The sequence below is a fragment of the Lissotriton vulgaris genome, chromosome 8, assembly GCF_964263255.1.
Source record: "Lissotriton vulgaris chromosome 8, aLisVul1.2, whole genome shotgun sequence".
NCBI classification, from domain to species: Eukaryota; Metazoa; Chordata; class Amphibia; order Caudata; family Salamandridae; genus Lissotriton; species Lissotriton vulgaris.
This window is the reverse complement of record NC_141696.1, coordinates 1461691477-1461719105: the sequence shown is the minus strand read 5'-3', so window position 1 is coordinate 1461719105 and position 27629 is coordinate 1461691477. Positions and strand designations below refer to the sequence as shown.

At 45.2% G+C, this 27629-nt stretch overlaps 1 protein-coding gene across 1 annotated transcript in view; it reads left to right on the top strand.

The window, feature by feature from the left end:
* Window positions 1-27629, top strand: part of ARHGAP31 (Rho GTPase activating protein 31) — a 529489-nt gene that overhangs the window by 355002 nt on the left and 146858 nt on the right. Inside the window, exon 5 of the mRNA XM_086935536.1 lies at window positions 4754-4861. Within this exon, the coding sequence (XP_086791662.1) occupies window positions 4754-4861 (108 nt within the window). The remainder of the gene's footprint in view (window positions 1-4753; window positions 4862-27629) is intronic.

Sequence of the window (27629 nt, the reverse complement as noted above, 5' to 3'; positions counted from 1 at the left end):
GGGACTACCTTCGACTCTCCAGGGAGCGTGGAATGTGGCAGGACTGCCTATACCTATGAAGGCAGGCGGTGAATTTGGCATGTGGCGGGACTATCTGATTTGCCGCCGTTCTTGCCTTGGCTTCGGCTCTGGACCAGCAGATGATGGCATGCGGCGAATTTGAAATGTGGCGGGACTACTTGATTCGCCGCCATTGTCGCCTTGGCGTTGGCCTTTGGCAAAAGCCGGATCGGGTGAGAGAGAGGGGTGGTCGGTGGCCGAGGCAAGACAGCCCCCTCTCTCCCCGCGGCCTGCAGGGCGGCAGAAGGGAGAAGACGGAGAGGTCCTTGTCATCCTTTTTGGACCGCCTGCCCAACATCGTCTCCTTCTGACCGTGGGCAGGCGAGTCCCTCGTGCCTCCAGGCCTCGCCTTCCGGATGGGCGTAACCGCGGACCTGTTGCACTTCGGGAGCTTCCGGAATGGGGGTAGGTACCTATTGAGTTGTTTCTATTTCATGTGACCGTTATTTGGGCGGGGCGGGCAATGAGGCAGACATGTTGGGAACAGGAACAGGCAGTGAAGCCTAGCTACCTCGTGGCCATGTTCTGATATCGAATCTTTTCGCCATTTTACATTTCTTATTACGAACTACTTCTAATGTTTCTTATTTTTGGTGAAGTCAAAAGCTCATCAGGGGGTTACTGACTTGGCCTGATTTCTTTTTATTTTTCTTTCTCTTCCTTAGCGTGTTTCGAGCTAAAGCTTTTTGTTAGTAGGGAACGGTGATCACTTCATATTTTTATGTGTCCTTTTCACTAGGGGGGTACATCTGGACGGACCAGACGAGTCCCCTCCAATAAATGGTCCGGGGTGGAACGAGATTATCGATCAAAAGGGGAACATATATTCCTTCATTAGGGTATCATCCTGGACAGACCGAGCGATGTACTTCCACTTACTAGGGTAGCCTCCTGGACGGACCAGTCGGTCTATTTCTACTAAATGGCCCATGAGTAGAGAGCATATGTCCTCCATAAGAGTAGTCTCCTGGGCGGACCATGCGAGCTACCCCACAATAACCAACCAGTGGGGAGTGGGTAGGACTGACGAATTCACAAAGGGGCATAACCTACCCTTTTCTACTTGCAAAGACTAGACAGAGTGTTTCTATTTTACGTTGTTTGCAAATAGAAAATACCTCAAACGAAACAATTCCTGGAACAACAATGTCCAGGCAACCAACCAATCAGTGGGGAGAAAAACAGGCATGACGGATTACAACGGGGACAAATGTCTGCATTACCTGCCCTTCGCTATCCATAAAGGAAGACAGAATATTTCTATTCGTCTCAGTTTGTAGACAGGGAAGATCTCAAAGAGCAACAATCGATTATTAATCGATTTCAAACAATCAGTGGGGAGAAAAGTAGGCATGACGGATTACAACGGGGACAAAAGTCTGCATTACCTACCCTTCTCTATCTGCAAAGAGGGACGACGTTCCTATTCGCCGCTGTTTGCAAACAGAGAATGTCTCGTTCTCACAAGAGAACCAATATGTCAAGTAGCCCTCAAAGCTAAATGAACCAATACCAACCAATACAATATCAGTATACAAATACCGATTTCAATACAAACAATCAATCAATCAGGTGGACAGGGCCACCCTACCAATCAGGTGTAAAAACACCCTACTTAATCTTACCCGGACCGGACCATACGGACAGTTCTTCGACTCCTTCCTCCAGCGCCCGATCGTTCTCTTACTCCATGTAGCATTCCTGTGGGATTCCAGTCAGGACAATAGGTCACTCAAGAGAGGTCCGTTCAGAATTGGTGAAGTTCTGTCGATCGGCAGCCGGGCTAGGGCCCTCTCAAGGCAGGCATACCCCGATCATTTTAGACGTTCACTTTTTCGTCTGGATCTCTCTTACCGAACCCTATGTCACTGATGGACCCCGCGTTGGGACGCCAATTGTGGAAAGTGAGCCCATAATCCTAACGATGCCCAGGCTGCTGGCGCAAACCGCCTCTCAGTTCCCATTCTGAATAATTACCAAATAAAGAGACGGGCGCTGGGAGCAGGAATCAAGAACAGAGTTTATTTCTCATGAGGAGAGCATGTCATTTCGGACACGAAACACAGTGTCTTTCGGGAGGTGCTCTAACAAGTGAGCGTGAGACTCCGGCTTTTATACATTTGCAGAACATTTGATGATACAATCAGGTCAATGTGTCGCAAAAGGGAAACATTCCTATAATCCTCGTGATGATCCTATTCCACATACATTCACAATGGGGACCCTTGACCTGCTGATAAGAGGGGAGGGCAATCATGCAGCTGAGTGTGTCGTAGGATGTGTGCGCCTGATCATGGCCCAGGGGGTGGGGTGGCTAGGCATACAATAAGGGCAGTAAATGGTATCTCCTGGCTTAGGCGATGGCCTCGGACATGTGTGGTCAGCCGGACTCGGGGGAAGGGGTCATCAAAGGAGTGGTATTCATGTCTGCGTGGACAATCGAGCGTGGAGGGAAGGCTCGTCAACAGAGGGACATTCATGGAAGGGGAGGAGGTGCTGGTCAGGCGCGGCCGTGACTCGCAAGGACAGGGCTTTGCGGAAGAAGAGGGTTTATGACTTGTTCATGTGAGGAGAAGGAGGGGGGACGGGGTGCGTGCAGGACCAGAGCCGCGCAGAGAGGGAGAGAGAGAGAGAGAGAGATCTTACGACCTGTACATGGGGGAACAGGGGCAGCCAGATACAACTGGGGGGGGGCCATGTCAGCTGAGGCGAAGGATGCTTCTTCGAGAGGGGAATGGAGAAGGCCTGGGTCAAGCAGGAGGGTTACCTTTCACATCAGGGTCGCGCAAAGGGAGCGGGTTTCATGGCCTATACATGAGAGAGGGGGTGCAAGATACGCGCAGGAGGGAAGCTGGGGAGTCTAATGGGTAAAAAGGGCCATGGTGCCTAGAATGGCCGTGCATATACACAGGGGTACGGGTTCTTACTGGCAGGGTGATATAGTCAATAATTTACAGTATCCATGGTGCCCACAGGGAGAGGAGTGGGAGAAGAAGTGAAATGAATGCTGTCTATGTACATCGAATTTGTCAGATTTCACATAGATGCATACACAACACTCTCTGCCTTCTCACCTCTTAGCTGCCTCAGTACATCGCCTACGTTTTGCCTTTGGTGTCAAAAGGTTTTAAGACTGGAACACCTGCCACAAACTTTTAAGTTCCAAAACACCTTCTCCCACTCCTCACAGCATTGGAACTTCACATATTTCTTTAACAAAACCGTCCTCTTCATGATATTTGCAGCAAAACCATACATACATCTCGAATAGTACTCTTTCAACCCTAAAAAAGCCCATAACCGAACTTTATCCCTTGTTGATATAGCTGGAGTAGATGTTTTTCTACCTTTGTTACCCACACAGCTCACACATAGCCAGTAGTAACCGGTGCATTGATCCTGGAAGATGCACAATTACAGGTTTAGCAAGTTTCCACATACCCAGGAGTAAGAGGTACAGCTGTCACCCACATGTCCCATTATAGGTATAGCTAGCACCCAGATGCCTTCACTCATCCAGCTAGAAACTCAGGCCCCACTACCCCTCTTCCATCCCCCAGTTGGCCGCTGTTAGCACCTAACATCTGCATGGAAGAACGTAGGGGCGGTCTGCAGCCTATATCCCGTCAATTACTCCCCTCAAAAATGTTGTTATTCTAAGCCATCAACTTCCTAGCCTCTTCTCCCATCCTGTCCATGCATGCGAACCATAGCCCGTGTTGTGTACAGAATAGCCCAAGCTCACTCTGATGCTAAACACAAAATTGATGTTACTCACATGCAGGACCAATTCTCAGGCAAGACAGGATGGGAAACGGCCACTACAAAGCGACCGTTTCCATGCAAACATTAACCACGCATGCATTACAACGCATGCGTTGTTACTACGAAAGCCTTTACCACGCATACCTTTACTACGAGATAGGTAGTAAAGGCATGTGTGGAAACAGGTAAAATTAGAAAAAGGGGGCTTGGGGGTCTCCCACCCAAAATAAAAAAAACATGGGGAAAAAAGGGGGTTGGGGGTCTCCTCTCCCCCACCCCCCAAAAGAAACCTCACCTGAAGTCACGTCGAGCGGTGCACGCAATCGGCGTCGTTTGAGAGGAAACGTAAAGAAACATCCGCTTCCTCTAAACGATTTACGACATCACCACTGAAGATGGAGAGGAGATGACATGAAGAGCTAAGGGGAATTTTAGTTTTATAAATATATATATATAAAAGGATTGAGGGTTAAGGGCAGGGGTAAATATAAGAAGGAGTGGGGCTGGGGGGGGTCAGGGAATGGGATATAACCTTTACCAAGAGAATGCCCTTACCATTCATAAATTTACAACGAAAATCGTTGTAAAGGTATGCGTGGTAAAGGAATATTCGTGGTAAAGGTTATGCATTGAAATAGCATTCTGTTGTAACGCATGCGTGGTAAAGGCGTGTGTTGCAACAGAATGCGTTGCAACAACATACAACCAACAGGATGAGCCAGCCTCCTGGAGCCACTTGAAGAAGAGCCTAGTCTGAATTTGCAAGCAGAAAAGACTTCTGCTGTGGTGGTGGGGGGGTTCAGTGGAATTCCCATAAGCCACTTTACCAGGATAGCAAACATCCTTGCACCAGACTTGTGTATGTTGAAGATAAAACTGCGGTAAATAGTGATTAAAATGTATTTCCCTCTCTTCCTATCTTTCGCAGGACCCTGGAATATCTCAGCAAGCACCTGTCCAACATTGCGTCCTTCAGTTCTCTGACCAACATGCACTCCCGGAACCTGGCCCTGGTCTGGGCACCTAATCTCCTGCGGTAGGCCACCGTCGCATGTTATTTGCCTTTTACTCATATCTGGGGTTTAATGCAAGCTTCTCACTCATATACTGTGTGGGCAGCAGAGTATACTACGACTCCTTAAATATATCTGTGAAAAAATTATAATTATAAAAGAATGGGAGTCTGAGAAAGAGTTCTCTTACTTGTTTTAATATGGACTTTTAATAATTAAAGTCTTACATATTATGATATCTAAGGAAATCACATGTTACAAACTGTCACCCAGGACTTGCATATATTTCCTCATCTATAGAAATCTACAAAAATCTCACACTTCCAGGAGCTCTTCAAATTCCCTTGTCATTCTCGTGTTGGCTCTTTGCTGGTGGACAATCAGCAGGTTTAAAGTAAGGAATACATTGGTAATAGGCCTATTATTTTTTCAATATGCAAAACATGCTTTGTGCTGTAGTTCCTTGTTCCATACACAAATTCAACTTGCATAGGTTGAACTGAAGAACCAGGGTATTCCACTTGAATGAAGACGCGGGCTATTCTCCTCAAAGACACTGGCTAATCTAATTAAATAAAGGAGCTGGGTAAATATTTTTTGAGTAATGTATTGGGAGTGAGTAGAATTTCCAAATGGTGTTTCCTCAGAAGTTGCACCATTTCAATATAATTATAATAGCAGGCCCATTTTCCACTGAAGTAAGTATAGACAGCAATCCACTGATCGTAATTAATGAAAACCTAAATATGAGTGTAGTTAGTTGGTGACTTGAAAGACAGTGTGGTACTTAAGGTGGTATAAATGTGGCGACCAGGCTCCTGTAAAGAATTCCCACTGGTGACTCTAATGAAAACTAATATAGGGGTACCAGTGGCTGCCTCTGTATGCTTTGACAATGCCTCGTTGACGAAAAATAATGCCCTGACAAATTAAGCTTGCAATGGTAGTTACTAAAGAAATGAAACAAGACCCTACAAACCCAGCAAGTCTCGGTCTTCTATCCAGACTTATCTCTGGTGTGAAGACTGTGGAATCAGAGGGTAGTGCTGTGGTACTGTAATTCTGGACCCCTCCATTTCACCAGCCTCCGGGTCCAACACTCGTGTTATAAAATACCGTCGTATCATGACGAATTTGGTATCTACGAACCGGTAATGATTAGGACATCATCCCCATGCATTTGCGTCATGATTAAGCGATGCTAACACCCTCAAATCTTGATTTGCGTCTCGAACCCGCAGACTCCATTTTGTAAACGGCATCCATCTTATGGCTTGCCCTCATATAAGTCAATTGATTAAAGCCGAGCTTGATCTAAAAGGACACGTCCTTTGTAGCTGACTCTCCATGACCTGGCCGAGCTGACTCCACTGCCTCCAGCCAAGCCAGTTTGGGCAGCTCCTCGCCCAGTGGCCGAGCCCGATATCATCAAAGCACAACATTTCAACATGTCATAAACCCTTCCCTGCATACAAACCCTGTTTTCCATACACACACACACCTGTCCATGATTCGTGTTTATGACCCGTTTTATGGTGGGAGGGGGCTCGACCTTATTGGCATTTCATCGATATCTGATGGGAGTTCTGGATCTGGCGGGGTAATCCATCACCAACTGGACATCTAAAATATGTGCTGACCAGCATGACTTCGCTCTTTGTATTATTGTGGAAATATTTGTATTGCCATATCGTAAACTTAAGAATTCTTGCCTGCAGCCGTTATTTATGTATATAAGGAGAAGTCTGGTTCTGTAAAAACGAACAGTCTCCTGAGAACTTACGGCCCGTGTTGTCGTACTTCTAGGACGCATGTTACTTGGTTGCAGCCAATAAACTCGATCTTTGACTTCATCTAGAAGACTCCGAGTTTCTGTAAGTCCAGAACAGGGAGAACCTAGAGGTCTTCGGGTGCGGTCCCCTGGCACCACCGGGTCTCTAAAAACCCGGCACCTCACTGCTCAATGGAAGGATGGCTTTGAGAGTAACTCTGCTGTGTGATTTGCAGTCTGGTTTCCATCCATTAAGAGGGACGGGCCGCTTTGATGTCTATTGCAGAGTCTTTTCTAGGGTTGCGAGATCGAGATTGATTGGCAGCATTAATACTATTAGATTTGCAGATCAATTCTCCTTGATCTCTCAATCCGTGGGTTAAACATCAGGAAAGAGGCCTTGGAGCGGGTTAGGTTCGATCTGACCGTAAAAGACGAACAGTTAGTTCGGCCACGCAGGGTACCACTGTCCTTTGAATTCGACCAGAGCTCAGCTCTGTTCCCCTGGTATTCAATGCTCAGATTCTTCACCTGGCGTGATTGATCCAGGGGCTTAAACCAAATTTAAATCTCGGTAAATTCTAAAAGTAATATTACAATTCCATTATATCCTATGGAACTTGTAATACAGCTGACGGGATATCCGTTACGTTTGTGACGGAGTAAACCATCCGCCAAACCCGGAATCAGGCCCTTAATGTTTTATATGCACCGTAACTCATAACCGGGTCCCACAGTATCTGTCTGATCTGGCGCTTTACACTCTGTTGATGAGGGGTTTGCTGGCCTCCATAAGCCAAATAGTGCGGTACGGAGGTGTGAACAGGTAGACTTGGTTTTAAAAGAGTAATGATGCCCAGCCTATATCACTTGAATGCATACCTGAAGGAAAGAAATGCAACATATTTTTAAATATAAACTAAACAAAACCAGAATGGCCTAATAAACTTTTCTGGGGGTTTTGGGTAGTCTGACTCTTAGTACCAAAGACATCTCATCTTGTTTGGGACACTGTTTGTACTGTGTTTGTCACCCCTTGGAGCTTACTATGTAAAAAGAGGACTATTACTAGAGTTTTGTTTATATCCATTTGTTGTATATTTTGACTAATACAGGAGTGGATGAAGGGGACTTCGTACGGTTCTGAGAATTGTTCGATATGTTATTTTATTTGCATCTTGAGATTTCATGTGCTCAAAAATGTGTGTGCCTAATAAAAGTAAATTTATAATTATTAATTATTAATATGAATAACACTACTACTACAACTACTAATAATGCTAATAATAATAATGTTGTTGAAATCTTACCCCAAAGATATTGAATGTCTGTAAATGCCACCAAACTGGCACTTGGTGGGAGCCTCCAACGTTGTGCTTACATTTTTCATCAACTTTTTCCCAAATGTTATCTTTCTAAACAGGTGCAGTAAATTCTTAGTTATAGAATAAAGACACTCTTACTTCATGCCTCAGACTGAGATAGGCTATGAAGGGTCTCATCACTGGATCAGCATCCCTTGCATTAAAGGCAGCTCCACAGTTATGGTCCTGGGATCTGCAAGGAGCTGCCCACTCAGTCTCCCTCCTTGGCAGGCAGCAGCCTACCCCAGTTTGAGCCTCTAACCCTGCAGGAATCCGCACAGGCCATCCTCAAGTGCAGATCTGGGTCCCCTTGCCATGCCTGCCTGCCTTGCTTTTAGCGATGGCTGCTGACACCATAAACCCTGTTTTCAATGCCATATTTAATACATTATTGGACTCTGCAATCGTCCCTAATGCATGAAAGTGGGTGCAAGAGGTTTCACTTTTAAAAATCCTTCCTCGGACCCTACAGTTCTTTACAACTTTAGACCCATCTCACTTCTTCCAGCTGCATAAAGTTGTTGGAGAAACTGGCTTAAGAAACAACTCTCAGCATATTTAGAACAGCCAGATTACTGGCACAAGGGATCGACCATGAACCCACTAGGCACCAAGGACAAAAGGGGTCACATGCCAGACCTTCATGATGCTGCACCCACAATGTGAGTGGTCGAAGCACAGCATCATTTCATGTCTCCTCATCTCCCTGCCTGCTTCCACGTCTAGAAAATCAAAAGTATATGTTACTCCCCTCATGCAAAGTCACATTCTCCAATTTAAATTATATATCTGCAAAAATGAATTGCGCTTGCATAAAAATATCAGCAACATTTTCACATTTAGTAATTGCTCCTCCTTTCATGAGCTGCCGTAAAATGAAATGCTGAGCGCAAAACGCCAGGAATGGGCATTATGAATCAGTCCAGGTTTAAACCAATGTCATACTTTAACTCTGCACGTCAGCTCAGTGTATTCAGCGCCCTCTACTGAGATCTGACTGAAGCCTGCAGTTTATAAATACAAATCCCAGCAGAACTGACTCAGCTTTTTATCCACTTAAAATCGATAAAAAGGAGTACATTGTGTTAGGGAACATTAACGCCTAATAGGTGCCAGGGGGCAGCTTAGTTTGTGAAGTTCCGAATATAAATGGACTCTGTTATTTGATGAGTCAGAATATATTCTTGAAATACATTTAAACACATCCAGTCTTGCGCCGCACAGCACATTTTGGTACAAATTATTGGCGGAGAATGACATTGACGTGTCTACACAATCTGTGTGGAACTGACAGGGAGCAGAATGGAACTCTGGAGATCTGGGGCATAGTTACTTAAAACCTGCTTGGCTTATCTTTTTTGTTCTACTACAAAGGATCGTGGCTGTCAGGTCCTCTTGTGCCACAAGTTAAGTGTGGCACATTCAAGGTCTCAAGTCCTCTTATCCTGTGCCACAAGTGAAGTGTCGCACGTTCAAGCTCTCAGGTCCTCTTGTGCCACAAGTTAAGTGTGGCACATTCAAGCTCTAAGGTCTTCTTGTCTTGTGCCACAAGTTAAGTGTGGCACATTCAAGCTCTCAGGTCCTCTTGTGCCACAAGTTAAGTGTGGCACATTCAAGCTCTCAGGTCCTCTTGTGCCGGAAGTTAAGTGTTGCACATTCAAGCTCTCAGGTCCGCTTGTGCCAGAAGTTAAGTGTTGCACATTCAAGCTCTCAGGTCCGCTTGTGCCAGAAGTTAAGTGTTGCACATTCAAGCTCTCAGGTCCTCTTGTGCCAGAAGTTTAGTGTTGCACATTCAAGCTCTCAGGTCCTCTTGTGCCAGAAGTTAAGTGTTGCACATTCAAGCTCTCAGGTCCTCTTGTGCCAGAAGTTAAGTGTTGCACATTCAAGCTCTCAGGTCCTCTTGTGCCATAAGTTAAGTGTCACACATTCAAGCTCTCAGGTCCTCTTGTGCCAGAAGTTAAGTGTTGCACATTCAAGCTCTCAGGTCCTCTTGTGCCAGAAGTTTAGTGTTGCACATTCAAGCTCTCAGGTCCTCTTGTGCCATAAGTTAAGTGTTGCACATTCAAGCTCTCAGGTCCTCTTGTGCCAGAAGTTAAGTGTTGCACATTCAAGCTCTCAGGTCCTCTTGTGCCAGAAGTTAAGTGTTGCACATTCAAGCTCTCAGGTCCTCTTGTGCCATAAGTTAAGTGTCACACATTCAAGCTCTCAGGTCCTCTTGTGCCAGAAGTTTAGTGTTGCACATTCAAGCTCTCAGGTCCTCTTGTGCCATAAGTTAAGCGTCACACATTCAAGCTCTCAGGTCCTCTTGTGCCAGAAGTTTAGTGTCACACATTCAAGCTCTCAGGTCCTCTTGTGCCACGGGTTAAGTGTTGCACATTCAAGCTCTAAGGTCTTCTTGTCTTGTGCCACAAGTTAAGTGTGGCACATTCAAGCTCTCAGGTCCTCTTGTGCCAGAAGTTTAGTGTTGCACATTCAAGCTCTCAGGTCCTCTTGTGCCATAAGTTAAGTGTCACACATTCAAGCTCTCAGGTCCTCTTGTGCCAGAAGTTAAGTGTCACACATTCAAGCTCTCAGGTCCTCTTGTGCCAGAAGTTAAGTGTTGCACATTCAAGCTCTCAGGTCCTCTTGTGCCAGAAGTTTAGTGTTGCACATTCAAGCTCTCAGGTCCTCTTGTGCCATAAGTTAAGTGTCACACATTCAAGCTCTCAGGTCCTCTTGAGCCATAAGTTATGTGTCACACATTCAAGCTCTCAGGTCCTCTTGTGCCATAAGTTAAGTGTCACACATTCAAGCTCTCAGGTCCTCTTGTGCCAGAAGTTAAGTGTTGCACATTCAAGCTCTCAGGTCCTCTTGTGCCAGAAGTTAAGTGTTGCACATTCAAGCTCTCAGGTCCTCTTGTGCCATAAGTTAAGTGTCACACATTCAAGCTCTCAGGTCCTCTTGTGCCAGAAGTTTAGTGTTGCACATTCAAGCTCTCAGGTCCTCTTGTGCCATAAGTTAAGTGTCACACATTCAAGCTCTCAGGTCCTCTTGTGCCAGAAGTTTAGTGTCACACATTCAAGCTCTCAGGTCCTCTTGTGCCATGGGTTAAGTGTTGCACATTCAAGCTCTAAGGTCTTCTTGTCTTGTGCCACAAGTTAAGTGTGGCACATTCAAGCTCTCAGGTCCTCTTGTGCCAGAAGTTTAGTGTTGCACATTCAAGCTCTCAGGTCCTCTTGTGCCATAAGTTAAGTGTCACACATTCAAGCTCTCAGGTCCTCTTGTGCCAGAAGTTTAGTGTTGCACATTCAAGCTCTCAGGTCCTCTTGTGCCATAAGTTAAGTGTCACACATTCAAGCTCTCAGGTCCTCTTGAGCCATAAGTTATGTGTCACACATTCAAACTCTCTGGTCCTCTTGTCTTGTGGCACAATTTAAGTGTCGCACAAACAAAGCTCTCAGGTCCTCTTGTGCCATAAATTAAGTGTCACACATTCAAACTCTCTGGTCCTCTTGTCTTGTGGCACAAGTTAAGTGTTGCACATTCAAGCTCTCAGGTCCTCTTGTGCCAGAAGTTTAGTGTTGCACATTCAAGCTCTCAGGTCCTCTTGTGCCAGAAGTTTAGTGTTGCACATTCAAGCTCTCAGGTCCTCTTGTGCCAGAGGTTTAGTGTTGCACATTCAAGCTCTCAGGTCCTCTTGTGCCAGAGGTTTAGTGTTGCACATTCAAACTCTCTGGTCCTCTTGTCTTGTGGCACAAGTTAAGTGTCACACAAACAAAGCTCTCTGGTCCTTCTGTGCCATAAGTTAAGTGTCAAACATTCAAGCTCTCAGGTCCTCTTGAGCCATAAGTTAAGTGTCGCACATTCAAGCTCTCAGCTCCTCTTCATCCATAAATTAAGTGTTGCACATTCAAGCTCTCAGGTCCTCTTGAGCCATAAGTTAAGTGTCGCACATTCAAGCTCTCAGCTCCTCTTCATCCATAAGTTTAGTGTTGCACATTCAAGCTCTCAGGTCCTCTTGTGCCAGAAGTTTAGTGTTGCACATTCAAGCTCTCAGGTCCTCTTGAGCCATAAGTTATGTGTCACACATTCAAACTCTCTGGTCCTCTTGTCTTGTGGCACAAGTTAAGTGTCACACAAACAAAGCTCTCAGGTCCTCTTCAGCCATAAGTTAGGTGTTGCACATTCAAGCTCTCAGCTCCTCTTCAGCCATAAGTTAAGTGTTGCACATTCAAGCTTTTGGGTCCTCTTGTGCAACAAGTTAAGTGTTGCACATTCAAGCTCTCAGGTCCTCTTGTGCCAAAAGTTAAGTGTCTCACATTCAAGCTCTCATGTCCTCTTCTGCCACATGTTAAGTGTCACACATTCTAGCTTTCACGTTCTCTTGTGTCATGAGTTAAGGGTCACTTATTCAAGATCTCAGGTCTTTTTGTGCCACAAGTTAAGTGTGGCACATTCAATCAATCAGGGATTTGGAAGCGCACTACTCATCCATGAGGGTCTCAAGGCATTGGGGCGGTGGAGGGGTGCGCAGATCAGGTTCAGCTGAAGACCCAGGTCTTGAGGGTTTCCTGAAGGTGTTCAGGGAGGGGGCGCGTCTGATGTCTGCTGGAAGCTCGTTCCACGTTTTGGCTGCAATGTGGGAGAATAATCTTCCGCCTGCTCTGGCTCTGTGGATACACAGGTTTTCAGCTATTGCGAGGTTGGCAGATCGGAAGTTTCTTTTGGGTACGTTATGTTATGTTAAGCTCCATTTATAGCACTCACGGATACTCAGAAGTGTCCTGGCGTGGACGCCAAATAGCGGAGACAGAGGGGCGCAGGCCGGGGCTATATGGTTACTTGAAAAGCAAGGTTTTTAGCTGCCTTTTTAACAGCCTGAGGTCGCTGATGTTCTGAAGCTCAAAAGGCAGGACAATCCAGGCCTTGACTGCTCTGACAGAGAGGGAGCTACCTCCCGTTCTAACAAGACAGTACCTGGGTATAACAGCGAGGCAATGCCCCGTGGAGCGGAGATGCCTGGGAGGTACATAAAAATCAAAACGTCTCCTTAGATACAAAGGCCCCCCTTTGTAAAGAGCACTGTGGGCAAGCGTAAGAGCCTTGAACAAAACACACTGATCTACCGGGATCCAGTGCAAATCCCGTAGCATCTGCTTAGATCTAGACCTACCGGGGATACCCAGTAGTGCTCTAGCGGTCGCGTTCTGAAGAATCTGTAGCTTTTTTATCTGGTATGCACAAAGACCGATATAAAGAGCGTTGGCGTAGCCTTAACCTGAAACAATGAGAGCTTGGGTCACCATTTCTTTAGCCGCTTTGGGCAGTAGGGGAAGAAATCTCTTACTGAGTTTCAGTGTGCCGAAACACACTCTGGCTAATTTATTGATCTGCGGTAAAAATCTGAGGTCCTCCCGGAACCAGACCCCCAAGTTTTTTACGTGTAAGTTTATTCTGTCGTTGAGGTATTTGGGTCCGTTGTTGTGTAGGCATTTGTAGGCATGGGTGAGGATCTTGGAGGTAACTCTTCCCCACAGGGGGCCAGTGGAGTCTCTGCAGGTGTTGGCTGATGTGTTCATGCCTGGGATGCCAAAAACGAGTCTGGCTGTGGTGTTCTGTATTGTCTGTAGTTTGCAGAGTAGGGACTTGTTGATGCTGGCGTAGAGAGTGTTTACATAGTTCAGTTTGCTGGTGATGAGTGTCTGGCTGAATGTCTTCCTTGACTCAGGGGGATCGATTTGAAGGTATTTCGAAGGATGCAGAGGGTGTTGAAGCAGCTGGAGGTAATGGCGTTGGCCTGTCGGTTCATGGCGAGTGATGAATCAAGTACGATGCCGAGGTTTTTGGCGTGGTCTGAGGGGGTGGGTGGGCATCCGAAGGCGGTGGGCCACCAGGTGTTGTCCCATGCTTAAGTGTCGCATATTCAAGCGCTCAGGTCTTCTTGTGCCACAAGTTAAGTGTCGCACAGTCAAGCTCTCAGGTCATCTTGTTCCACAAGTTAAGTTTCACATATTCATGCTCTCAGGTCCTCTTGTCTTGTGCCACAAGTTAAGTGTCACTCATTCAAGCTCTTATGTCCTCTTCTGCCACAAGTTAGGTGTCACATATTCATGCTTTCAGGTACTCTTGTCTTGTGCTACAAGTTAACTGTTGCACATTCAAGCTCTCAGGTCCTCCTGTGCCACAAGTTAAGTGTGGCACATTCAAGCTCTCAGGTCCTCTTGTGCCACATGTTAAGTGTTGCACATTCAAACTCTCAGGCCCTCTTGTGCCACAAGTAAAGTGTTGTACATTCAAGCTCTCAGGTCCTCTTGTGCAGGGCACTTGGGAGGGAGAGACGCGCACAAGGTGTAGCAGAACTCTAGGGAGAGAGCAACACACAGTGCAAGGGTAGGCATTTGGGGGGGTGGGAAGCACACATGTGAGAGTGCAGGAAAACACAACACTTCAGTGCTTCCAAAAAAAAGAAAAAGTAGTTCACTAAAAATGAATGCTGTAAGGATGCAAGTCAGTCATTTAAAAGCACTGTACAGAGACTGTGCTTCAGAGGAAAGACAAATACACGAAGCGAAAAAAAAGCCATTGAATAAGAAGCAAGAAAATAAGACTGACAATAAGCCAACCAATCGGAGCAATGGGCAGGCTCTAAGCTCACTGTAAGCTTTTGTTAAAGTTCTCAAGGTTTCTTTTGTGGCAAGACCTAAAAACCAGGAGAAACTGGGAGCTTCAGTTTAATGCTCTCTAGAGGTTTTTTACCCTTATTTATTGCTGTCGTTGTTTTGTTAAGTGGCTGCTTATCATTTAGCAGTCACTGTGCCGCATTTTGGGATCATAGCAGTGGAAGCCTTTGTAAGGATGAGCGAAGTTACAACCTTTTATTATTAACCTTTGCAAAGGTCTCTGGAATACTTTGCATCTTTGCAAAGGTTTCAAAGTTTTTAGTGTTGCCACTTCTGTCTGAAAATCATCATTTCTTTTGACAATTTATGTTCCACATAGCCAGTTCTTCATTTGTAAAAAAAAAAAAGTCCCAGAGCCCTCGTAAGGTGGTCAATGCAGCTTGCACCACCCATTGCCACTGCCGGAGCTGCCCATGATAGTACCTTCACATCTGTTTAGAAGTGTGACACTTCAGAATGTTCGAGGCTTGGGTGCCAGGTGTTAGGTGTTTTAAATGTATATTCCGTTAATAAACAACTTTTTTCTGCTCATCTCTAAAGTACACAAACAATGTAGCTGCTGTTATAAGTGCCGGTGTTGACAATTAAGTGCAGGTGCTGAGCATCGGAAACCACAGGCACAAATTAAGGACTGCACATAACCTTATTTAACAGCATGAAATTGGTTCTAAATAAGATGTACTTTGCAGAAAACAGTTAGGCTCTGACTACAAGTGGCACCTGTCAAATATAATAATTTTTGCACTTGATAAAAATCAACACTGCGGTGTTCAGAATTTATCATGACCGATAACTATCACCTATTCTGACTTTTGGGAATAGCATTCAGATTTCAGTGCCTACTGCACCAGAATCTGCATTTCCTTATAAATAATATGTCTTCTTCCCCTGATAAATTCAGGCAGGTTTGATTAGCTGAAATTGAGCAGGGGGTGCAAACTTTAACCCGTTCCGCGCTGATGACGGAACCGCTCCGTCATCAGCCTCGGTAGCGCAGTGCTGATGACGGAGCGGTTCCATCATGGCCCGCTCGCCGCGCCTGCACAGTGCTGATTTCGCGCCTGCGCGGCGTGTTCTATTGAGCGGGCAGGGCCATGACGGAACCGTTCCGTCATAAGCACAGCGCTACCGAAGCTGATGACGGAGCGGTTCCGTCACCAGCAGGAGAGTGCTGCGCGGCCCCCCTACCCCCTAGCACTGCGGCTGAATTGCCGCCGCAGCGAAGGGGTTAACAGCTGTGGTAAACATTGCACCACTTATAAATGCGATCTGGCATCACAACTTACCAAGTCACTTGTAATCTCGCTTCTGATGGTCTTTTCGTCGTCACTACTATTGAATTATTTTCAAAAAATGTTTGAAAATAAAAAAAAAACTTTTGAAAAGAATGATGTTGCTGCCATTTGCCATTGTGCATAGAGCAGGTGAGGAAAAGACAAGCTTGCAGAGAAGAGTTCAGCATATAATGTAATTCTTGATTGAGGAGGATTTGATTTACCGCAATCTGGTCAAATTTATCTTGCAATATGGGGCAAAGGTACACTGAAATATTTTTCAAACTCCACAATAATGAAATGTAGGCACTGGTTTCAGGCTTGCAATTAGTAGAGCCTACCTGAACAGCGCTTCATTTGTGTGACATGCTTGAGTAGCATTGATGAGGGTAAACCTTACCCAGTATTTACCTCCCCCACTTCTGAGCATGTGGCTCTTCTACAAAGGAAGTATGCTGGTGGCATCTCCTTCGAGGGCTGGAATCAGGCAGAAGTCACTCTTTCCTTCAATAGGGAGAATGGCCAAAGCTTTGCTATCAGACTGGGGTCTGGTGAAGCTCTTGCCACGAGTATTCTTTGTTCAGAAGTGTGATAAGGGGACCTTCCTCAGACACCATGCTGTTGGGTCTGATAAGAAGGATAAAAAGACAGCAATGAGTAGTGAATCAAAATCAAGACTCTGGGGGAAAATGAGAAAGGTAATTTAAGAGGAAAAGACACTAAGTCTGAAAACAAATTCTCAGAAAACATGCACAAAATAGACAGAGTCAAAAAAGCAGAATAAAGCAAGTAAGGACAAAATCCACAAGAGCATGCAGAACCCGAAAAGCAACATGGGAATGCAGTGCAAAGGGGCGATGAGCGTTGGAGAAAACTCTGAATAATTGCAACACACCTCCTCCCAAGGCTACTTGGCCTTTACAGAAGATCCATGATGGCCCATCTTATCAGAACCAGGAAGTGCAGGTCACCATCTTGGAATGGGCTTGTCTGATTCACATCCTCTGGAGGTTTGGGACAGGAAGTTATCCAATCCTCGCTGTTTTGAAACTATAATAGATCATCAAAGCAGAATCAACGGCCTTTTCCCAGCAAATTGTCTGATGCTGACATTTTGTCCAGACTGCCACTGATTGAAAGGTATGCGACGTTTACAACGCAACCATTACAACGCCGTTCCATTACGACGCGGTCATAACAACGAAAGTTGTTACAACGAATTGCGCTGGGGGGGCTCAAGGATAGAAAATCATTTAGTTTACTATCCCAACACCTTCCCTACTATCCACGGGGACTGGTGTTGGAATAGTAAATTACATTTTTTTTAATTTGCGCCCCCCCACCGCAAGTCGTTGTAACGACTTGCGTTGTTACGACCGCGTTGTAATGGAACTCGTTGTAAAAGTGTGCGAGGTAATGACGTACATCCCCACTTAATCACCTTTCCCTCTTATGAATTATTGAAACATTGTTTATGTGTACTGTACCTTACTATGCTCTTGTATCTGATGTAACTTGTAACGCAACGATCCTAAATGTAAAGCGCTCTGATACCCTCTTGGGTCAAGTTCGAGCTATATAAAACGTTATAAATAAATAAATAAATAAATTTCCTTCCTGCCCCTTCTGCCCCTCCTCTGTCTGCACAAGCCACCCCTTTCTTCTATGCGCCTGCCACCCCTTCTTGTATGTGCATTCCACCCGCCTCCTGCCTACACCTACTACCCTATTCCGGCCTGCATCTACTAACCTGCTCCTGTCAGAGGTGTATATTTTCCTGCCATTTTAAGGGTGATTATATAGTGGACATAATCATTTCCCCAACTCTGTCTCCCTCATGGTATGGTACCAGAATATTATTATCAGAGTATAGTTTACCATAAGTATCTTGTCCTATCTGTCAAGCACACCAATATAGCCCAATAGGAGTTAATTGTAGAAAATCTACACTTAATAGGACATTATTTTTGTAAGCAACATTTGCAACATAATATTTATGTCCGTTATTAATTCTGTGTATGGTTTTCTAACATAAGACCAAGCACATCATTTAGCATCAGATTGTGTTTTGCTGTGTTAAGTTGCATAAAAAATAATAAATATGCCCCAAGTTTGCTGTGTCACTATCTTGGGCAATGCCATGTGGTACCGGTGAGGACATGCATCTCCCTACGAGTAGTAATTACTCTTGGTTGCCTAATTAGTACAAGTTGTAACACAAATCTCGAGATAGCGTCAACAAAATTACATGATATTATGAAAAGGTCTAGGAATTCCTATTGTACAAAGATAAAGCATTGAGACACAAACTATAGCCTATTCTTAAAATGTCATCACATTCTGGGAAACACCCTGTTATATTTTCAAGCCTTGATAAAGCGACTTGGATTACTGAGAAACATGTGTTGGCTGTATTTGGAGATGTGATGAAAGAGTGATTTGAGGAGCAAGATTTTGTGGACCTATCATCCAAAAGAAGAAAGAAATCAAAAATTCAAGAAAATACTTTATAATGCTTATTGAGTTTTTATGGTGTCTTAGCACTTATTAATTATGCCTTTGTATATGCTTTTATGAGTTTTGCACTGAGTGCATCACAAACTGAATTGGCCCTTGATTCATCTTTAACCATCTTTCTTGTGAAAGCATTTAAACATGTAAACAGCTGTGCTAAGCTGGTACTGTATGTTTCTCTTACAAAGAGAGACCCTCCGAGTGAGATGTCTCAAATAGCTTTTATCACGGAGAGAAACAAACCTGGTGAAATTGGTTCTGACAGCACCTTTCCATAGAACAGGGTTCCTCATATTTATGAGAATGACTAGCATTAAAAAGACTGACATTTTTAGGAGAGTTACCCCTGACCCTTTTCTTTTTCTCACTGGTAAGGTCTTATTTTCGTGTTTTGGGGGTTATCGATATCACCCTTGATTTCTGAGCCCAGTGGTTCATTTGTAAAAGAATAAGTGCTGGGCCCCAAAGTTTTACTCAGAAGCCCCCAGCGGGCGCTATCGGAGGTCAAGGTGGTGAATACCGAGGCTGTGCGGTATTGATTCCGCCTGCCTCTTTACCCCACCACCACACACTCCCTGCCCCCCCTATCTCACTCCTGGAGGTTATGTTTCACCCCTGCTCTCTTCCTTTGGCACTGTTTTTCCATCCATGTTTCTCTTCCTCTCTCTTTCCTCCTTTTGTGTTTTTTTCTCTCTCTCTGGGTCAAAGTCTGATGAGATCCTGTCCCAAAACTATGAGTGCTGGTGGGCCCCACCTGCAACCACCAGCTCAAATTAAGCACTGGTACCTCTTCTGACTCTGAATTTCACTCTACTTTCTGATGCCACCCACCCACTTGGTGGTAAGGAGGTGGACAACATCATTGACGCAATGTTACTGTTTTTCTCCTCATTATTGCCCAATAATAATTATTCCTTTTCACATTTCTTCATATTTACTGATCAAAATGGCGTTTCTTTGTTGGCGTTTCTTTTGTTTTCACTTCATGCCAGTGTATTTTTCAGATTTTTCCAACTACGATTGTCTTTCAGGCTGACAGGCTCCACATGTACACTGCTAATACAATTTAGGAACAGCCAGGAGGAAGCGAAATCACATCATTTGCTAAATTGACGAGGAAAAATGCCAGGCTGGCACACACGAGAGACAAGGGCTGATTCACGGGCTGAGGGAGGGCGCTGTGCGTGATGACGTCCAGAAAGGTCAATGACAGAGAGGTCATGAAGAGTGCGCCTGCGCAGTGCTCCGGAGGGTGTGATCACCCCCTCCACTGCCTCCATACCACCAGACAAGGAGCCAGTGTTTATATCTGTGGCCAGAGGAGCTATGATTTCCGGTTCAAGGCCCGGTGCAGAATCAGGCCACGGATATATCCAATACTCTGCAGAAAGCTACTTGATACACCGCCTTCTTTGTTTTTATTCTCGGATTACTTACTGGTAATCTTCATCTCTCTGAGTCCTAGACTTCCCTATCACATTTCTGCCTTTTCCCTCCAATTAGTTTAAAAATAATGCTTGTGGGAAGTGAAGATTATCTTTTTAGGAAGTTTTTTCTTATTAACTTGGATACAAAGAGTTTGAACCAAGTCCCACCTTTTTGTCAATAGGATGAGGACGAGTCGCCCAGGATCTTCTGAGTGATAGGTTATATTAATTTCCTTCTTTCTAATCGTGCATGTGAAAGCTGCACCCCTCTTAAGACAACATAAATGACCTCAGGACTAGGATGAGGAAGACAGGCGTGGATGTCATTTGCAATTTGCATTTGTGCATAACATTTGATGAATCTCCTTGACGTAAATAGTGAAAGGAGTCCATGGAACGCAACTATTCACTCCTGGCGCGAGAGAAAGAAGTCAGCGTCCTGTGTCCAGACCTGGGATAGTGGTGTAAAGAACCTAGAATGAAGGTGCCTCAAAAGGAGCCATGGAAGAGGGCTCCAAACTGCCCTAAGAAAGAGTAGGGACAGGACACTTGGGCAGGGATCAGGGTAGATAATCTTCAAGAGAAAGACAACATCAGCCCCTTGAACCTGGTGTTCACACTAAATAAAACTCCATAAATAAATAAATCCTAACAGAGAAAACAATAGTTCTAACGGTAAGAAATAAATAACAGCCTCTCTTTATTGTGCCTACTGAGTGAAACTTGCTTAAACTCCACCCATACCACAGAGTGCGCCCTGCAAAACAGCAAAAACAATGTGTTTTGTGGGTGAGCTTGCTAGTGGGGTGTTGGGGCAGAATTCTCAGACCTTTGCTGACGACACGAGCGGGCTGGTAGTGTGAAGCATCTACAGCTACAATCTCCAGATTAGAATCGAGGAGGTGCAGGAAAGCAAAGAGTAGGTACCAGACCTCTCGTGGTCGGCACAATGGGTGTGAAACTCCAAGCCCAATGAAATTTGCCACCACCCACCCTCTTCCATTTTGGAAAACAACTAAAAGCCTATTCTTCAAGGGACACCTAATCACCGTCACCTGCCAGCTAGTGTAGTCCTCTAAAAGAGGCCTGAATCTTCTGCCCACCCGCTCCTTTCCACCTATACCATCTGTTCCTCTGCACCCCCTTCAATACGTCTTCCATCCAGCCACAGATCCTTCCTCACATAACGTGCACTCCTCCTACCTCGACCACACCTTTGTTCATACCCTACAGTGTATTACATTAATTTCCCCTACTCTTTGTCCCATAATTCCCTGCCTACCAGTCTTTACTCTTAACCTCTTAGTACAGCACTACGCCGCTTTGTTGCTAGGTTCGTGCTATACAAGCCCCACACATACACCTATGAAGGCAGAGTGAGGAGGGTGTTCACTGCACCACAGGGTATATGCAGAGCGGTGGGCTCTCCGCTGTTAGGAAGAGTCTGCAATGTCTGGTGAACAAACGTAAACAATGCGCCCAACCTTCTGAGCGATGGTGAGGCAGAGGTTGGGGCGTGCTGAGTGAATACCCAATGCACTAGAGCAGTTTAAAGAGTCTCCTAAAATCATGAATTTGTGTTCCAATGCCACAGGCGCCTAGTTAGTGCTGTTGTCAAATTCAGTTGAAAAAAAAGCTTTTAATATCAATAATGGGCATAAAGTAACTATGATGCACTGCTGGAAATATTCCACAGCAACATTCATAACAGTTCGCAGTAGAACCTGAAACCTTATCTGGTACTTAACTCCGAATCCGCACCCCTAGGTCTTCCAACCCACTGGTTCTCCCATCAAGAGATGGTAAAATGTTTCATGAGTATACAATTCTCTATAAGCTGCAGATGATAGAAGCTGATAATGCTTGGCTCTGCTGAGATTAGCCAACTCGCTGGATGGCGAGGCAGACCGGTCACTGACCTTTCAACTGGAGAGATGTGCTGTGGTAGACACCTCCCTGCAGGATGAAGAGGGCCTTTCCCCTCTCAAATAACCTCAAATAGTGCAGCAGCAGCCTATGCGGGGCTGCCTCTCAGGAGTGACCCACGAGCAGCGCCTTTCTCCTCAGATATCTAGTCTAACAGCACCTGAGCAGTGTCCTACGCTCCGGTGCTCCCTCTCTATCTTAGAGCGACTGTAATGTCCAGCCGGCCAATCCCTAAAAAGGAAGAACTGCTCCAGCCAATGGATGCTGTGACTTACCTCACAGAATGCAACTATGTTGCATAACTTGAAAACAGCAAGAACGTCTCCACTGGCTTCTTGCGTACAGTATAGAATCCTAGGGCTTGATTCAGAGTTGCCGACGGTTTACTACAACCCAAATGTGATGGATATCTTGTCCGCCTTCTTACAAGTGCTTTATTGTAACTGGTTAACCCATTCGACAAACTCTAAATTAGGCCTGAATATTTCAGGCACAACTTTTGTCAGTTTCTTTATTTCTGTTACTCTTCGCTTTTTTATCCAAAAACAGGAAACGCAGTGTATTTCTTTGAGCTGGGTGTGTAGGAAGAGTCCTTAATAGGCTATTTTGTGTCAAAGAGTGATTGATTGAATATTTGCCTTAGAGAGATGGAATTTGCTCCACAGAAAACTGTTACAAAACTGGCATATCTCCCAAGCAAGGGGTACGGTGCGTACATTTGTCTCCCATTCGATGCTAACCAGCATGTTATAGTTAGTCGGGTCATCCTGACATAAAGTATCATTGGCTTCGTCCAGTAATCCACTGAGGATGCAAGCAGCAGCAGGGGAGTCACAATCGACACCGCTGTCTTCCTCTCGGTGTCTTCCACATCATATTCTGCTACCTTCCCGAGCTCAGATTTCTTGGGCTTCAGCCCTAGGTTCTGTGGGGTGGACCTGTTGCTTCTGTGGTTCACACTGGATCACAAGCTTCATCAAGTCTACCCTTTTCAGAGCAGTATACAGAATGCTGTTGTGTCTGTCGTGGATCATTACTGTAGGAGAAGGAGGATGAGTGAACCTCAAATACCAGAGATAATTCCCCTTGCATCGTGGCAGTCACCAGGAGGCCAGAAGAAGAGGGCACCATGCAACCCCGCCCGGTCCAAGTCCAGAGACCGTTGAAAGGAGACGAAGAGCAGCCTTTACAGTGCTAGCGGGGCCAATTACCCGATGGTGGGATTGGGTGACAGATGGACTGTTCAAACGAGAAAGACGTCCACCAAGCCGTAGTCTGAAATGGCAAATCTCCCTTTTCAGAAATCCCTGCTCCTGGTCCAGGGCTGCAGGTGAGCAAAGGCTGCCTCAAGTGGGTGACGGGGTGGAGATGAAGCCAAACAAGAAGCACTTGGAGTGTTGGGCACAAGACAGTCCATGAAAGAGAGTCCTCAAAGCATCACGGCACTCCGGCCGTATGATGCTCCTGCTTTGAGCTTTGAGAGCATCCATAAGCAACCAAGAAGACCCAAGCATGCATTCCATTTCAAAACCTTTTTGAAAGGACCACATGAAGTCCATGCTTTGAATTCCCAGCATGGTGGAATAAAAAGCATATATGCTGCTTGTTGTAGACCGCATAGGGTGACGTGGGACCGCTTTTAATTGCTTATGCACTCCTTTGGTGCATAATTAATTGATTTCACAGTATTTTTAGTTTTTGTTCAGCATAATTGGGAGCTGCTTCAGTGAAGCATGAAAGCGTCTCTCACATTTTTTGGTTGTTGTTGTTGTACCAAGGCAGGTGCTATGCCTGGTCTAGAGTGCACATTGAATGGGGCATCTAAACTGCTTCAGATTGCAAAAGTAGTGTTACAGGTAAGTAACTTGTTTTTTTTGACATGTGTACTGCGTGCTCCGCAAGATGGATGTTTCCATATTGTGATCCCCTGAGTTGGTGTGTTAGGGGCAATATATACTTTGTCTTTCTTCAAATGGTTGTGCTTAAAAACATGTTTTTAAAATCATCCAGCTTGGTCACTTGTGTGGCGCTTTCTTGAAAAAACAAGAGCATGAGAGAGTGAATGGGGGATCGAAGAGAGAGAATGATTTCATGTTGCATATGAAGAGACGTGTGTGGCATGTTACATTGTCCAGCATGGTTAGGCGAGTCATGCATAGCAAACGTTGACCTCTTATAAGAGTAAGGATTGTATTTTGCAGTTTGTACAAATGTTGTCATGCGTGTAGTAAAGATGTCAGTAACTACTGCTTTTTCAGCAATCCCCATGGATGGCACCAGTGGCGGTATAATTCCCTGCTCTTGCTACTGCACTTGCATTTAAAGGCCCCCCCCCCATGAAATAAGGACACCCCCTCAAGCAGGAGAAGATACTGAAAATAAATATGGAGGGTGCGAGAGGTGATTTGGTTGCAGAAAGATGATGAAAAGGCGTTCTGTGCACTGATTGGCTAGCCTGTGAGATGCATCTTTCAATGATTGATTCCAGGTATTTCATTGAAGATGACCTAGTCGCGCAGTGCATGCTGAGATGTTTAGTTCAAGGTCCCCCACTGATAACACTAGATCTTGAATGGTGCTGGTGACAAATGGACACTTGTGATTGGCAGTCGTGTTGTCATTTTAACTGGTAGTGGTATTGTAATTTAGCTATCACGATGTACATGTTCATTGTCAAGCAGCTCTAGGGTAGGGTGACCGTCAACTTGGGCATCCCTGTGGCGCCCTGTTTCCTGTGCTCGGCTTGCGATAAAAAAAATACATGCATTTGAGGAGATGTAACCTTGCGTCACCATTCTTGAACCAGTTGGACGAAAGTGCCAAATAAAGATATACATAACTGGGGTTGGAAACATGGGGATCTAACCACAAAGGCATTTAGGAGTGCGTAAAGTAGTACTCTTTAACATTTTCTTACACAACTTCTTGAATTGGTTCTAAAACATCTACAATTATAATAAGATGGGGATATTCCTATTATATATATATATATATATATATATATATATATATATATACATATATATTGTTCTTCTACGAGCGTCCCTCAAGGATCCTCGCTGAGCCCCACCCTCTTCATCGTCTACATGAGCCCCCTCGCGGCCATCGCACGCCAACACAACCTCAACATCATCTCCTACGCTGACGACACCCAGCTGATTCTCTCCCTCACCAACGACCCCGCCACCGCCAGAGCCAACCTTCACGAAGGGATGAAAGACGTAGCCGAGTGGATGACAACCAGCCGCCTGAAACTGAACTCAGACAAGACGGAAGTCCTCATCCTGGGCTCCTCGCCCTCTGCCTGGGACGACTCCTGGTGGCCCTGGGCACCGCACCCAAACCGACAGACCACGCACGCAACCTGGGCTTCATCCTGGACTCCTCCCTCTCCATGACCAGACAAGTCAACGCCATCTCCGCGTCCTGTTTTAACATCCTGCGCATGCTACGGAAGATCTTCCGGTGGATCCCCACTGAGACCAGGAAGACGGTCACCCAGGCCCTGGTCACCAGCCGACTGGACTACGGCAACGCCCTCTACGCCGGAACCACCGCCAAGCTCCCGAAGAGACTCCAGCGGATCCAGAATGCCTCAGCCAGACTCATCCTCGACATCCCCCGACGCAGCCACATCTCCGGACATCTAAGAGACCTGCACTGGCTCCCCGTCAACAAGAGAATCACCTTCCGTCTCCTCACCCACGCACACAAAGCCCTACACGACCAAGGCCCGAGCTACCTCAACAACCGCCTCAACTTCTACGCTCCCAAACGCCACCTCCGATCGACCAACCACGCCCTCGCCGCCGTCCCCCGCATCCGAAGAGCGACAACAGGAGGAAGGTCCTTCTCCTACCTGGCCGCCAAGACCTGGAACTCCCTCCCTCCCGACCTGCGCCTGACCCAAGACCACCTCTCCTTCAGGAAGAAACTCAAGACCTGGCTGATCGAGCAGTAGCAGCAGCCCCCCCCCCCCCCCCCCACCCCCCCCAAGCGTCTTGAGACCCTCTGGGTAAGTAGTGCGCTCAATAAATGTCTTTGATTGATTGATTGATTGATTATTATATATATATATATATATATATATATATATATATATATATATAAATAATCAATCAATCAATCAATCAAAGACATTTATTGAGCGCACTACTTACCCAGAGGGTCTCAAGGACGCTTGGGGGGGGTGGGGGGGGGGGGGGGTGCTGCTACTGCTCGATCGACCACATATATATATATATATATATATATATATATATATATATATATATATATATATATATATATATATATCAATTTCCTTGCTCCCACACTTTTCTTGTGCATAGACAGGGAACCCTTAATGACATGAAGGGATTCTACCCTTGTGGTAGATGTAAGGCTTGTGCCTTCAGTAAGAGAGTCCTCTCTTATCACATCAAGGGACTGAGAACAGATACAAAAAAAAATGTTATTTGTCCCTGTGGACTTACTACATAGGAAGTACAATACACAGCATAAAACTGAGAGTTTTGGAGCATATGCGCGTCATTATGAAAAAGGATTTGAACTACCCAGTGGCGCGACATTTTCCTATCAAACACAAAAGTAATAGGGACCTGTTACAATATTTCAGTATAGATTGTGTACCATTAAGCATCAAGGGAGGAGATAGAGTCCTCAAACTAAGGAGACTGGAGTCGGTCTATATCATAAATTTGCAGACTAAATCCCCCTTATGGATTGAATAGTGGGGAGGAATTGACTGTTCATTTGGGTAATTGATTAATATGTTGGGCCTTGCTAGACCATTATTTCAATTGATTACAGGATTTAACCCCTTCGATGCTCATTACGAGCTCAGCTCGTCATGAGGTACAGTGGAGCTGTGCTCATGACGAGCTGAGCTCGTCATGAACAATGGGAATAAATCAGACTCAGCACAGGAGGGGAAAACCATCAGCAGTGATGGTGTTAAGCAATTTGCCCTTTTCTTTTGATTCATTTTTTGTTAAGATGTATTTTGATCTTTGTTCTTTCTGAACACCACTTTATGGGACGATACACAGCATTATCTGTGGAAACGTAGGGATCTTGCCTGCAGCCTGCTTAGTAGGCTGCAATCGCCGATCCACAGCAAAATTTTAATGTACTTTTGTCTAACCACAAGTTCGATTTAATATTGAATCATATTAATGGTCAGGTCTATTTATTTCCTTGACTTCTAATTGATTGTAAATGTGGATTTGACATTTTTTGTACGAGATTTACTCATTTAAAGGTGGCGTGTGCTATACAGCACTTTTCGCGCTAGCCCCTTTTTAGTTTCCATGCATCTGCGCTTTGTACTTTAAAAATGGTATCCGCCAGCGCGTTTTCGTTACTGACACTGACAAAGGAAAATCTCCAAAACGCGTCTGCCTAATAAACACTGCTGCTGCAACTGAAAAGCCCCGTGAGTGCTGTTTTCTTTTCTGTGCACAAGAAAAAAGTGGGAGCAAGGATATTGTGAGGTGCACCACTGCAATCTCGGCACCCGTATCGCGAGTGCCCCGCATATGGTGCAATCTGAAGCGGGATATATATATATAGGCCTCTGTGTAGGCCGAAACGTTATGCTGCCGTGGTGTGCTGATGAATAAAAGAAACTCACCTGCACTCTGGGTCTTCCGTGTTCTTTCCTGTGTGGTGGTCGATTATTGAAGCCTGTCGCAGTGAAAAGTGCAAGTGCGGAATATATATATATATATATATATATATATATATATATATATATATATATATATATATATATATATATATATATATATATATATATATATATATATATAAAATGAAGCTCCCAGTCGCTACTTCCAATCCCCTCGAACCGGC